This window comes from Oryx dammah, unplaced genomic scaffold (genome assembly GCF_014754425.2).
Source record: "Oryx dammah isolate SB20612 unplaced genomic scaffold, SCBI_Odam_1.1 HiC_scaffold_19, whole genome shotgun sequence".
NCBI classification, from domain to species: Eukaryota; Metazoa; Chordata; class Mammalia; order Artiodactyla; family Bovidae; genus Oryx; species Oryx dammah.
In genome coordinates, this window is record NW_024070203.1 from 63727656 (window position 1) to 63743549 (window position 15894).

Here is a 15894-nt window from a genome sequence, read left to right on the forward strand (position 1 = left end):
AAGGCTTCAAAAAAAAAAAAAATCACCATGTGTATAGTGAGTCAGAATGTCATCAGCACCTGTGAACGGAGTCTTATAAGTCAAAGGAATACCAACATTGGGATCTCAGGAAAGGAGACATTTAATATTTGTTTTTAACATGGGTATTCTTTACTTCTGATCAGTGTAACTTATTTTTTTTAATTATTGAAGCAGGTATGCAATATATTTTTGGTAAACTACAAACAGGCTGTTTTAATTGACATAAAATTCAAGTTAAATCATGAATTAGCTGGAATGATTTCCCTGTACTTCAGTATGTAAAAATGTCTTCCATTAGAACCAACTGAAATATTGAAATATGACCAAAGCAGGTCATTTTTCATATAAAAGGAAACTCTCCTTTAAATTATATACTAAAAACCAATGTTTAGATTAGAAGTCACTTAATACCTATTCCGTCTAGTCAAGGCTATGGTTTTTCCAGTGGTCATGTATGGATGTGAGAGTTGGACTGTGAAGAAGGCTGAGCACCGAAGAATTGATGCTTTTGAACTGTGGTGTTGGAGAAGACTCTTGAGAGTCCCTTGGACTGCAAGGAGATCCAACCAGTCCATTCTGAAGGAGATCAGCCCTGGGATTTCTTTGGAAGGAATGATGCTAAAGCTGAAACTCCAGTACTTTGGCCACCTTATGCGAAGAGTTGACTCATTGGAAAAGGCTTTGATGCTGGGAGGGATTGGGGGCAGGAGGAGAAGGGGACGACAGAGGATGAGATGGCTGGATGGCATCACTGACTCGATGGACGTGAGTCTGAGTGAACTCCGGGAGTGGACAGGGAGGCCTGGCATGCTGAAATTCATGGGGTCTCAGAGAGTTGGACACGACTGAGTGACTGAACTGAATTGAACTGTGATATGTTCAGTTAACATAATTTTATTATCATAAATAATTCTCCAAAATTAGGAAGAGTCTGTTGGCTTTCATACCTGAATGCCTTTCTATCACACTGGGGCAATATATATATATCCTAAACTATTTTTCTTTATATACAGCATGATGCCACCATTATACTTATACATAAAATAGTCATATTGATAGCTTTAATTTATTGAGTTCTTGTGCCCGACTCTTTGTAACCCCATGGACTCTAGCCACCCTAGATTCTTCCATCCCTTGAATTCTCCAGACAAGAACCCTAGAGTGGATACCCATCCCCTACTCCAGCACGTCTTCCCAACCCAGGGATCAAATCTGGGTCTTCTTCATTGCAGGCAGATTCTGGTCTGAGCCACCAGGGAAGACCTTCTTGTATGCCAGTTCTCTGCTAAATGCTCTACATGTATTATTTACATGTAATAACACACACACACAAACATCCCTTGAAGAGGGTATTATTATTTCCACTGTAATAATAACAGTTTTGAGGCTTATAGAGAAAAATAACTTGAAAAAAACATATAGATAAAAGATAGAGCTTAATTTTAAAACTAACCTCTGAATATTAAAGCTTCAGCTATAAATGAGTGTTTTCAGTATTTTGCAAGCTGTTATATTTTCAGACCTCCATGATTCTATAACATAATTTAAAACTGTCTGCATTCCCTAATAAATAATCTAACTAATAAACATATATGTATATTCTGGATCTTCTGTATTATCTGAGAACATTTATCATACCCCATGAGCATGCCTAGATTCCAATAAGCTAGTTAGGAGGAAAGCAGGCAAATTTAAAATAGAAATGATCAGGAACAAGACAAGGATGTCCACTCTTGCTACTTTTATTAAACATAGTTTTGGAAGTCTTAACCATAATAATCAGAGAGGAAAAAGAAATAAAAGGAATCCAAATTGGAAAATAAGAAGTAAAACCATTGTTGTTTGCAGATGGCATGATACAGTATATAGAAAATCCTTAAGATGCTACCAGAACATTACTAGAGCTTATCAATGAATCTGGTAAAGTTGCGGCATGCAAAATTAATACATAGGGATTTCTTGCATTGCTATACACTAACAATCAGCATCAAAAATAAAAAAAAATACCTAGAAATAAACCTACGTAAGGAAGCAAAAGACCTGTACTCAGGAAACTATAAGATACTGATGAAAGAAATCAGAGACACAAACAGATGGAAGGATATACCATGTTCTTGAACTGGAATAATTAGTACTGTCAAAATGACCATACCATCCAAGGCAATCCACAAATTCAGTGCAATCCCTATCAAAATAACAATGGTATTTTTGCAGAATTAGAACAAAAAATGTTTACAATTTGTTTGGAAGCGCAAGAGACCCAAGTAGCCAAAGCAGTCTTGAGAAAGAAAACCAGAGGTGGGGGAATCAGGCTCCCTGATTTCAGAATGTACTACAAGGTAGCAATAATTAAACAGCATGGTACTGGCACAAAAACAGAAATATAGATCAATGGAACAGAGCAGAAAGTCCATAGACAAACTCAGGCTCCTCTGATCACTTAAACTTTGACAAAGAATGAAAGAATATTCAATGAAGAAAAGTCATTTCAATAAGTAATGCTGGGAAAGCTGACCACTACATGTATAAAATAAAGCAAAAATGAAATTAGAACACTCCCTAACACCATACACAAAAGTAAACTCAAAATGGATTAAAGCCTTAAATGTAAGACTGGAGATAAAACTCTTAGAGGAAAATACAGACAGAACACTCTCTGGCATAAATCACAGGAATATCTTTTTCAATCCTCCTCCTAGAGTAATGAAAATAAAAATATATAAATAAACAAATGTGACCTAATTAAGCTTAAGAGCTTTTGTACAGCAAGTTCAATTCAGTTCAGTCGCTCAGTCATGTCCAACTCTTTGCAACCCCATGAATCGCAGCACGCCAGGCCTCCCAGTCCATCACCATCACCTGGAGTTCACTCAAACTCATGTCCATCAAGTTGGTAGCAAAGGAAACCTTAAATAAAACAAAACAACCCAAAGATGATATAAAACATTTGCAAAGGAGGTGACCAACAAGGGATTAATCTTCAAAATACACAGACAGCTCATTCAGCTCAATATCAAAACAAACAAACCAATCAGAAAATGGATGGGAGATCTAAATATGCATTTCTCCAAGAAGACATGCAAATGACTAAAAAGCACATGGTAAGATGCCCAACATCACTAATCATCAGTGAAATGCAATACAAAACTACAATGAGATATTGCCTCGCACTAGTCAGAATGACTATCATCAAAAAATCTACAAACAATAAATGCTGGAGAAATGTGGAGAAAAGAGAACCCTCCTACAATGTTGGTGGGACAGTGGTACAACTATTGTTGGTACAACTATTATGAAGAACACTATGGAGGTTCCTTAACAAACTAAAAGTAGAGCTACCATATGATCCTGTAATCCCACTCCTGGGCAAATATCTCAAGAAATCCATAATTTGAAAAGATACATGAACCCCAGTGTTCATTGCAGCACTATTTGCAATAGCCAGGACTTGGAAACAACCTAAGTGTCTATCAGCGGATAAATGGATAGAGAAAATATGATACATATATACAATGGAATATCACTCGCCATAAAAAGTAAAGAAATAATGCCATTTGCAGCAACATGGGTAGACCTAGAGATTATCATACTGAGTAAAGTAATCAGACAGAGAAATGATACTGCTTATATGTGGAATCTAAAAAAAATGATATGGATAACTTATTTGCAAAATAGAGTCACAGATGTAAAAAATAAATTTATGATTACTGGGGGGAAAGTGAAAGTGAAATGTAGTGAAAGTCACTCAATTATGTCTGACTCTTTATAGTCCATGGAATTCTCCAGGCCAGAATACTTGAGTGGGTAGCCATTCCGTTCTCTAAGGGATCTTTCCGACCCAGGATTCGAACCCAGGTCTCCTGCATTGCAGGCAGATTCTTTACCAGCTGAGACACAAGGGAAGCCCACTGGGGATAAAAGAGGGTATAAATTAGGAGACTGAGATTAAGATATACATACTACTAACCATTTGCAGTGCAGAAGATGCAGGAGTCTCAGGTTCAATCCCTGGGTCAGGAAGATCCTCTGGGGAAGGAAATGGCAACACACTCCAGCATTGTTTCTGAGAAAATCCAATGGAGAGAGGAGCCTGGCAGGCTACAGTCCATAAGATCGCAAAGAGTCAGACATGCCTGAGTGACAGTACAGCACAGCAGAATGGGAAAATAATCTAAAACAGAGTGTGCTGTACAGCAGAAATTAACACAACATTTTAAGTCAAGTACACTCCAGTAAAATTTTTTTTTAATAAAATAGAAATGATTTTTTCCCACTAAGTGAAAGATGTATTATGTTATGGTGTCCTATACCGATGAGTTTCTCAGTCATTCAGATGATAAGCAATGAGGGCAAATTGAATTATTACACAGCATGATCCTTTGGTTGGTAAGATCCCCTAGAGAAGGGAATGGCAACCCACTCTTGTATTCTTGCCTGGAGAATTCTGTGGAAGAGGAGTCTGACAGGCTACAGTCCATGGGGTCACAGAATTGGACATGACCGAGCAACTAACACTTCACTTTTCATAGTGTAATTAAAAGCATAGCAATCTCTACAAGTTTGTGCTCTATCAGCTGGTTCCATATTCATGTTGTGAAGGACAATTTAGTTTCAAGGAAACAAAATCTTCTGCTACATAAGATATATACTTTAAATCAATATTGGGAGTCTATTAAGTTTTTTGTTTTTCTTTTACCTTAAAAGTACCTTGAAGGAGCTTTACTAGGTGACATGTCATGTGACTAGTTGATTGTTAGCATCACATCACTAGTTTTATTATTTTTTTTCTATGTTGATGTTGTACTGACTACTCCCTCTTGATCATTTTCAGTTCCTCATTAGCCTTTTTCTTCTGCCAGATTATTGTTAATGTTTTAGCATTTAAAAAGTAAAGCAATTCATCATCTTTCACCTTGTTGTGTATTTGTTGTATACTTCCTATGACTCTTCCCATGAATCATTAATTTAAAAATCTTATTTCTAAAAAGTAATAACCTTGAATAATATGACTCTCCCTGGCCTATGGAATGGTAATATGAAACAAGTTATTAGATAAGATAGAAAGCTGAGTTCATTGAATTTCTGATACCTAAAGAGCATGTTTGGGAATTATAAAGACTCATTTGATTTTGCAGTATTACTACAATCTTTTTAAAGTAATACATTAAAATTAAATTTTTAAAAAATGAGAAATTCATAGTTCTTTTTAAGTGGTTAGACACTAAAATTTCGCAAAGTTAATCCTGGAGAGTTAGCAGTATCATATGCTGATTAGAGAGTGCCTTAATCCATTCTATCTTTGAAACTAGGAAAATTGATAGAATTTCCAAAGATGCCCAAACCTCTGCCATTATTGATTGGTTTGTGGGTTTTATCTATTATATTCATTTTCAAAGACACTGTAAACTTTATTCTACTTTTTGTTACTGAAGTTCTTGGATCATACAAATACTGACTAGTGGGAGGAAGAAAGGGCAAGTTCAAAAAAAGGTAAAAATGAAAAGATTAAGAATCATTCTGAAAAATTGATTTCTTTACTTTTTTAAAATTTAAAGTAAATAGATTTTAAAATAGTAAATTAGTTAGAGATCTACAAACTTAAAATGCATCCTGCAAACATCTTGTTCTCATTCTTTTTCCATGCTGTCCCTTCATCCAAGGCCAGAAAATACTGAAACTATTATGTATTCCTATTTATGTACAAGTGTTCTGTATAAGGGCAGTAGTTTAGTAGTTCCTTCTTACCATCTATTGTTTGAGAGGGAATGAGTCATCTTCAACACAGAACCATTCTGTACATTTTGTTCATGTTCGACTCTAGTTAAAGTAAAATACATCTACACTTACATACTTTACATTACTTTAAATGATAATGCTTTCTATTAAACTGTGTTTTTTCAATATTCTCTTTTACCTGCAGCTGAATGTGGTACATCTGCAACAAATAATGAAGGCATTTTGCTCTCTCCAAATTATCCACTGAACTATGAAAACAACCATGAATGCATTTATAGTATTCAGGTTCAAGCAGGAAAGGGAATCAATATTTCAGCCAGAACATTTCATTTAGCACAAGGAGATGTTCTTAAGGTAAGTGAACTCAGAATATTTATATTTGATCATTTTAATCATTAAGTATTCATTAATGTGTGTATATAATTGACCATAAGTTTATTCTGCCATTCATAGGTTTAAATTACACATTATTTATCTATGAAACATAATCAACCCATAAATGGTCATTTATTTATTTTTATTTTGATGTTTTTTAAGTAACTTATTTAACTCTGTTGATACAAGGAAAACTCTATGCATTTATGACTATGGAAATTTTATAATTTATGAATAAATCTAACAATATCTATAAATTATTTAAGAAAAATATACTCTGTCAATAATAAACATTGAAGTAATTTTTTTTAATTTATTTTAAAAATTTGAAATGATCACATTTAAAGATATAAACAAGGGGAATTCCCTGGTGATCCAGTGGTTAGGACTTGGTGCATTAATTGCTGTGGCCCCAGATTCTGTCTCTGACCAGGTAACTAAGATCCTGTAGCCTGCAGGGTGTGGCCAAAAATTTGCTTGAAAATGATACAGTAAATATATATTATAATATTTATTGATCCATGTTTTGCAAATTAAATATTTTGATAAATATAGTTGATATTCATTATTGGAATAATGGTAAACACTTCTATAAAATCACATATAAATATTTTAAAAATGATCACATATATTTTTCTCATTATCAGAATGTCCTTAATCCAGCTAAGAAATTTAAGATATTCTATTTTCACTAATCTTGAAAAAAAAAATTGTGATATCCCAGATTGGGGTAGGGGATTTTTTATTGAAGTGGTGATTTTAACATTATAAGTTATGTCCTTTTAAAAAGAATATTAATTTGGCAATAATTGTTGGTTGTCTAACACAAACAGTTCTGTATGCTTGCAGCATTTGTGTAGGTATGGGAAAGATTTCCTTCAGTACACCTGGATGTATACAATTTTATTGTGAATTTAAAGCCATTATTGGTTTTTGTGCTTTGCCCTATAGGCAACAAAACTTCACTTTGTATATAATATCTTCAATTTCTAGCTCATTTTTTGGGTTTTCCTGTTAAAAATAAATTTATTTGCTAAATTGGAGTCAAATTGAGATTAATGGAAAGCTTGTACTTAGAAGTAAGCCAGTGCTTTTTCTTTTCTTTTCTTTTTTTTTCCTGGCTAACTATGGGGGGAAAAAAATGTAACAAGACATAGATCAGAAGTATGAGTGTAGCTACTAATCTGTATCACATAAGTAACAATAATAAACATGCATTAAGTTAAAAGTCATGAAATGCTTCCCCCTGTCTACCACCATGCTTCCTAAAATATGTTTCTCCTCTCAATGTTGCTTGAAATTTATTTATTAATTTTCCATACTAAATAATGTTTATTACTTGGAAAATCCATTTGGAATAATTGGTGATACCTGTTAAAAAATAGTCCTATATGTTTCTCAGAATGCTTTCTGAATAATGTCTTATTGTTTGGAATAAGGTCATATGCATTTGTAATGTGTGTTACCTTGAGGAAGAATGGAATTCAGTAATGAGTGACAGTGTGAGGGGATTTGATGGTGAGAGACAAAGGAAGGCAAGAAAACTCAATTTCAAGCTCTGTAGTGGATTTCATTAAATAGTGATTTTTCTTTCATGAGTGAAAGAATAAAAGTATATATTCCCATAATTTTTTTTTATCTTTCTTAGAATAAATATGTTTTCCAAAGTTGAAAAGATTATTTACTAAATATTAACCTGGAAGCATACCAATTCAATCATCCTCCTACTAATAGTCTAACCTGGGATTTATTCTAAATTATTATTTTAAAATAACTTTGGTAAGTCACTCTATAGAGACTGTTGGGGATGAGCTTTTAAACACTGTTTGTCTTCATGGTCTCTCCACCAGTATAAAATGTAAAATGCTTATATGTTATTCTTCTCAATAATCCCAAGAACAACTATCAGTTCAAAGATACCTACTGACACAGGCACAGTTAGGCATGCACAAATAGACAGTGTACTTTGCAGTGGGCAAATGATTAATTCTCAGAGATTGGTAAAGCCAGAGTCCTCTCAGGATGGAAGGTAATTTGCCTAACTGCAAACTAACTCAACATTAAAAAAACTAAGGTCGTGGCATCCAGTCCCATCCCTTTGTCAGGGGAGTGTGTAATTTCCTCAGTTCTGTATTGTCACAACAAAAATTTGAAGCAATGGACCAGCATTACAGCCTTCAGACAGACTTTGGACAGACAGACCGTGTCACAGCTCTTGGACACATCAGTGTTACAGAGCCATGTTACAGTTCAGTTTTACTTAGAAAATAAAGGAAAATATATCCTTGAGGCATGAGGGCATGCCGACCCAAAAGGCATGAAGAGTAGAGAGAGCTCTAAGAGGCAGAGAGAGAGCAAGAGAAAGACAGAGAGACAGAGAGAGAGAGAGAGAGAGACAGAGAGAGAGAGAGTGAGAGACAGAGAGAGAGATACAGAGAGAGAGAGAGAGCAAGAGAAAGACAGACAGTGAGAGAAAGACAGAGAGAGTGAGAGACAGAGAGAGAGACAGAGAGACAGAGAGAGGGAGAGAGACCTGGCCCTTTGACTCCTCTTTTTATATATATTTTTTCTCCACCACCCACCAGGCCTGCCCTATGTAAATTGGGCTAGCCAGGAGTGCTGTTTGTTCTATCTGAGGTCCTCACTCTGGTCCTTGGACTTTCCTTTCTTCTATTTTTGCAGGCTTTCCCCTTCCTTGTCTTTTAGCCACCACCATTCTGGACTCCTTTTTCCTATTCTAACTACCTAACAACTTCATGACAAATAGATGGGGAAACAGTGACAGACTTTATTTTCTTGGGCTCCAAAATCACTGCAGATGATGACTGCAGCCATGAAATGAAAAGATGTTTGCTCCTTGGAAGAAAAACTATGACCAACCTAGACAGCACATTAAAAACCAGAGATATTACCTTGCCAACAAAGGCCCTTCTAGTCAAAGCTATGGTTTTTTTCAGTAGTTATGTATTAATGTGAAACCTGGACCATAAAGAAATCTGGACGATATGCTGAAGAATTGATGCCTTTGAAGTGTGGTGTTGGAGAAGACTGTTGAGAGTTCCTTAGACTGCAAGAAGATCCAACCAGTCCATCCTAAAGGAGATCATTCCTGGGTGTTCATTGGAAGGACTGATGTTGAAGCTGAAACTCTGATACTTTGGCCACCTGATGCAAAGAACTGACACCTTGGAAAAGACCCTGATGCTGGGAAAGATTGAAGGCAGGAGGATAAGGGACAAGAGAGGAAGAGATGGGTAGATAGCATTACCGACTCGATGGACATGAGTTTTAGGAAGATCTGGGAGTTAGCGATGGACAGGGAAGCCTGGCGTGTTGCAGTCCATGGGGTCACAAAGAATCAGACATGACTGAGAGACTGAACTGAACTGAACTGAATCCATCAGAGGCCATCTTCATCCACAGGACTTTCCAGTATTAAACTTAGTAATCACTTCTTTTGCTCCATTCCAACTAGGACATAGGAAGAAATAAGAAAAACAATTAGCCTATTACTGAACGTTTTATCCCTTGACTGAGAGCAAAGAACAAAACAAAAAATAAATGAAGTATGTATTTTAATCTATATCTGTACACACACACACACAACTTTCCTTTCTGAGAACCCATCATCTAGGCTGATTCTCATTTACCCACTCACCCACTCTCTTTCTCCCTCCTCCTTCTTATAAACACCTTAGTTATCTGAATATTTATTGGAAGGACTGATGCTGAAGCTGAAACTCCAATACTTTGGCCACCTGATGCAAAGAGCTGACTCATTTGAAAAGACCCTGATGCTGGGAAAGATTGAGGGCAGGAGGAGAAGGGGACAACAGAGGTTGAGATGGATGGATGGCATCACTGACTCAATGGACATGGGTTTGGGTGAACTCCGGGAGTTGGTGATAGACAGGGAGGCCTGGCATTCTGAGGTTCATGGAGTCGCAAAGAGTTGGACACAATTGAGTGACTGAATTGAACTGATCTGTAACCAAACTAGTTAAGTTTCAGTAGATCTAGGGAAAATTGGTTTAGTTCATCTCCACCTGGGATTAAGGCCTTTTATAAAGCTCTCCAGATTTTGTGATGACCAGCAAGTTTGGGAATTATGAATATATCTTTGGTTGGTTATATATCTTTGTTTGTTGCCTTCAGCAGGCAAGAATATTGAACTTCCCAATCCATCACTCAAACTATATAACTTAATTAATTGTTTTAATTAACATTTTTAGGTGGTGTTTATCACATGTAGGCTTTAAACAGTCAATAGTAAGTTGCTCTGCTTGTCAGCTGAATAGGACAAAAATTGAATACTAATCAGAACTACTATTTATGTTTTTGTTATCACTGTATTTGTTTTTATTTTCAGAAAAAAGCTAAGCATTATGTTTAGATAAAGGAATGTAGCAGGGGGACAAAAAACAATCTCTTACTATAGTTGGCATTGTGAAGTTTAAAGACTTATTTCTTATGTAGAAATAGAAAGTGAAATTGAAAGTTGTCTCTGACTCTTTGCGACCCCATGGACTATACAGCCCATGGAATTCTTTAGGCCAGAATACTGGAGTGGGTAGCCTATCCCTTCTCCAGAAAATCTTCCCAACCCAATAATCAAACCAGGGTCTACTGCATTGCAGGCAGATTCTTTACGAGCTGAGCTACCAAGGAAAATGTCTGTATTTGACAACCAAATCACAGAGTGATATTACTAGGCCTCATAAAACCCTTCCTTTTTTCTCATACTGAAGATCACAGAAGTAAAATGGTGTGTGACATGCCAGTCAGCTTTGAGGGTAGAGTTGGGACTTCAACAGAACCACAAAGCTAAGGCTCCTGAAAACCTGACCCTTCATTTCACTCCCAACTCCCTCACTGAAGCACACTAGCTCTTATAATTGACTACACATTATATAACTGTTGTAAAGACATATAAAGATCTGAGTACAAACAAATGTTCTCTTTTGTTATATATTGTCTTTTGAGAGAACATTGTAGTTTTGAAATATTTTGAAAAAATTATTTTTTTCTTTTTCAAAATTTGAGATATAACTCAACTCATTACAAAAATTATATAAATTCTTAATCAACCTATAAAACAAATGGCCAAACTGAAAATTCTAGTATCCATTAGCAGGAATAATTTGAAGGTTTGAATAATTATGCTCATGTACACGTGTAATTTCTCTCTTTTGATGTTACTTTTTTTGCTCTTGGGTTCGGATAACATCTTATTTTCTAATTCATTAAAGTAATGAGTGGGAATATACTTTCTAATACATTTCTTATGACATTAGCAACAACAACAGCTTTGAGTGTCCATAAGCAGATAATCACGATGGTGTGATCACTCACCTAGAGCCAGATACCCTGGAATGTGAAGTCAAGTGGACCTTAGGAAGCATCACTATGAACAAAGCTAGTGGAGGTGATAGAATTCCAGTTGAGCTATTTCAAATCCTGAAAGATGATGCTGTGAAAGTGCTGCACTCAATAGGCCAGCAAATTTAGAAAACTTAGCACTGGCCACTGGACAAGAAAGTGTCATTTTTCATTCCAATCCCAAAGAATGGCAATGCCAAAGAATGCACAAACTACCACACAGTTGCACTCATCTCACATGCTCACATGCTCAAAATTCTCCAAGCCAGGCTTCAGCAATACGTGAACTTTGAACTTCCAGATGTGCAAGCTGGATTTAGAAAAGGCAGTGAAACCAGAAATCAAATTGCCAACATCTGTTTGGTCATCGAAAAAGCAAGAGAGTTCCAGAAAATATATATATTTCTGCTTTATTGACTTTTCCAAAGCCTTTGACTGTGTGGATCACCACCAACCGTGGAAAATTCTGAAAGAGATGGGAATAACAGACCACCTGACCTGCCTCTTGAGAAACCTGTATGCAGGTCAGGAAGCAACAGTTAGAGCTAGACATGGAACAACAGACTGGTTCCAAATAGGAAAAGGAGTACGTCAAGGCTGTATATTGTCACCCTGCTTATTTAACTTATATGCAGAATACATCTTGAGAAACACTGGGCTGGAGGAAGCACAAACTGGAATCAAGATTGCTGGGAGAAATATCAATAACCTCAGATATGCAGATGACACCACCCTTATGGCAGAAAGTGAAGAAGAACTAAAGAGCCTCTTGAAAGTGAAAGTGGAGAGTGAAAAAGTTGGCTTAAAGCTCAACATTCAGAAAACTAAGATCATGGCATCAGTCCCATCACTTCATGGGAAATAGATTGGGAAACAGTGGAAACAATGACAGACTTTATATTTTGGGCTCCAAAATCACTGCAGATGGTGAATGTAGCCATTTAATTAAAATACGCTTGTTCTTTGGGAGGAAAGTTATGACCAACCTAGACAGCATATTAAAAACTTTTACGTTACTTTGCCAACAAAGGTCCATCTAGTCAAGGCTATGGTTTTTCCAGTGATCATGTATGGATGTGAGAGTTGGACTGTGAAGAAAGCTGAGTGGCAAAGAATTGGTGCTTTTGAACTGTGGTGTTGGAGAAGACTCTTGACAGTCCCTTGGACTGCAAGGAGATCCAGCCAGTCCATCCTAAAAGAGATCAGTCCTGGGTGTTCACTGGAAGGACTGATGCTGAAACTGAAACTCTGGTACTTTGGCCACCTGATGCGAAGAACCGACTCTTTGGAAAAAACCCTCATCCTGGGAAAGATTGAAAGCAGGATGAGAAGGGGACGACTGAGGATGAGATGGCTGGATGGCCTCATCGACTCAATGAACATGAGTTTGAGTAAACTCTGGTTAGTTGGTGATAGACAGGTAAGCCTGGCGTGTTGTAATCCATGGGGTCTCAAAGAGTTGGACAGGATTGAGCAACTGAACTGAACTGAACTAACTGAAGCAGTCATAATATAGGGTTTGACCTTTTAGAAATGGGATGGTCTGTACAAATGTCAAATCCTGATTCATTACAAAAGGTTTGATAATTGAAACATGGCAATATTCAAGTTCTCATCTATTCTTATGTAAGACTACCAAATTAATTGCAATTTTATAACAAATTAGTCTTTTCAAAAAGCTTCATTAATGTTATTAAAGCCTGCAATGCCTTTCACAATATTAATTCTTGAGAAAACTTGAATTCTACATTTCACATAAAAGTAATTCATTATCTGAATTAAGCACTAAATAAGGTGAGACTATTGCTATGGGGGCATGGGAGTGCTCAAGTCCTCTCTGAACTTCTGTATGCTATTACAGTTTCCTTAGCTTTCTAAATTTCTGAAAACTAAAAATAGATATTAAGACATATCTCAAAAATAATGTCCTTTAGAAAAAGAAAACATAAGCTCAAATAAATAAAAATATACTTAAATATCCTGTTTTTAAATAGAAAATAAATAAGAAATAATAACCTCAAAGTTTCTGTGAGATTCTGATCAAACCTGACATAATCATTCTGTACCATAAATTTATTTTAAAATGTAAGACACACTTTGTTTTATTTTCCTATTTGTATGATTGCATTCATATATATTTCAAACATAATTAGTCTTTGACTGTATACACTGATTTTTCCTTCCTTGTTGCTTTTATGTGTTCATATATATTTGAATACACTGAAGTATTTTATTTAGAGGTTAAACAGCATTGACTTGATCATAACTATAAAACTCTTCTCTTTATAAAGCCTTCTAATTAACACTTGCTTTTCATTTTGACCTAAGAATTTATATACACTTCTGAAATTTCATAGCTGAATGATCACACTTCACTTAATTTTGATAATTATACTGGTGCTTCTACATTATTTGTTTTCTGCCTTTTGACTTTACATTGTTAAATAAATGGTAGTTAGCTTTGGTGCTAAATTAGATTCTCCCAGCTGAGTTTAAGATAATTATTTTCATTTGAAAATTTAGCTCCTTTTTCATAAATTCTTCTTCAATGATTATATAGAAATCATTTCTTAAATAAAGTTTCTTTTGAAAACAGCAAAATGTGTGCTTCTGTCTTGAAAAAAATTAATATAAATATGTATCTCCTGTGGCAGATAATTGGGGTATTTTTGAAATTTTTTTTAGGGTTATATATGTGGAGTGAAATAAGGGTCTCTGCTATTGTTAAACTCTTTTTATTATTATTATTATTATTCCCACTGAAAATTTGAGGAAAAAAATTAGGAGAAACCTTTTTTTTAAAGTTAAAAGTAAATTTCAATTTCCATTTACTCAATTACAACTAGTATTTATTTATATTTCCCCTTTATTTGTTTGTTTTTGACAAACTAAAAGTTCTTAAACTGTATCCACACTTGAAAGCAGAACGATTGAATCCAAGAAAACTTATTTATATTTAACATATGAATGAAATTATATGTTTGTTAGCAGTAAGAGAAATAAAAGGAAAAAATTCTGTGTGGTTGTGTTAGTCACTCAAGTCGTGTCCAACTTTTATGACCCCATGGGCTTTAGCCTGCCAGGTTCCTCTGTCCATGGCATTCTCCAGGCAAGAATACTGGAGCGAGTTGCCATTCCCTCTCTAGGGGGTCTTACTGACCCAGGAAATGTACCCAGGTCTTCTGCATTGTAGAAGGATTCTTTACCATCCTAGCTATCAGGGAAGCCTATTCTATGTGGTTGCTTTGACAGTATTAACTACAAATTAGATCCACTGGGTCAGTTGGTTACATGGTTTGATTGTGATTATGTACCTCCAAACACAGGACTTATAAACTACAGCATATATAGAGTCATAATATAACTGTATTCAGAAGTCGATTTATGAGCATATTGAACATTGGAAACTCAAACACAAAGGTTGTTTTTCCTGACAAGCAATCTTTCTTTGTCTCTGAATTATTCCTCATGAGTGCTATTCTTAAGAAATGAAAAGTTGACTCTTATGTACTCAGACAAACAAACAAAAATATTCCGGACCTAACAACCTCAGCACTTGCTTCGGCTTTGTTGAAGATAAATTCTTGCTGATAACTAACAAAACTGTATTTGTATGATAAATTAGATTCCAAGAGGGGTTCCTGGTACGGCCATAAAATTTTAGGGAATTATCCATACAGCTCTTTATTTAGAAGTCAAATATTCCTTAAATAGTCAACACATTAAAAAAAAAAATGACAGAAAGACCCTTTAAAAATAAGAGGAAGACCGGTAAGATGTTTGCTGTTAGGAATTTAATGAGCACATTGAATTGATTTTATGACTCACTTCCTCTCTTTCTCACTCTTATCCCACTTCCTTTCCATTGGTAAAAAAACAAATAAATAAATTTGTGAAGGCTGGAGGGTTATAGTATGAAGCTTTAGAGTCCCACCGGCACAAAGGGAGAGAGCAGGAAATGTCTAGACACTGGAGACTTCACAACGTCTGGGCAGAAAAGTTATAAAATGTTGTTAGAAAAGAATACTAGGGGCTCTGAATAAAGCTACATTTATAAAGCATGTTAAATAAAAGCATTGTTGTCTTTGCAATGTTTAAAACCTGTATCTGTAATAAGAAAATATAAAACTATAAGTTCAGTTCAGTTGCTTAGTCGTGTCCAAATCTGCGACTCCATGGACTGCAGCTGCAGCATGCCAGACTTCCCTGTCCATCACCAACTCCCAGAGCTTCCTCAAACTCATGTCCATCAAGTTGGTGATGCCACACAAACATCTTATCCTCTGTCGTCCCTCCTCCTCCTGCCTTCAGTCTTTCCCAGCATCAGGGTCATTTCCAATGAGTCAGCTTGTTGCATCAGGTGGCCAGAGTATCAGAGCTTCA

General features: G+C 35.7%; 1 protein-coding gene across 3 annotated transcripts in view; it reads left to right on the plus strand.

Moving 5' to 3' along the window:
* LOC120878903 (CUB and sushi domain-containing protein 3-like) overlaps positions 1 to 15894 on the plus strand; it is a 1427768-nt gene that overhangs the window by 1034596 nt on the left and 377278 nt on the right. For all 3 annotated transcript variants that reach the window (XM_040261811.1, XM_040261812.1, XM_040261813.1), the window contains one exon: positions 5942 to 6111. In XM_040261811.1, coding sequence (XP_040117745.1) covers positions 5942 to 6111 — 170 coding nt within the window. The remainder of the gene's footprint in view (positions 1 to 5941; positions 6112 to 15894) is intronic.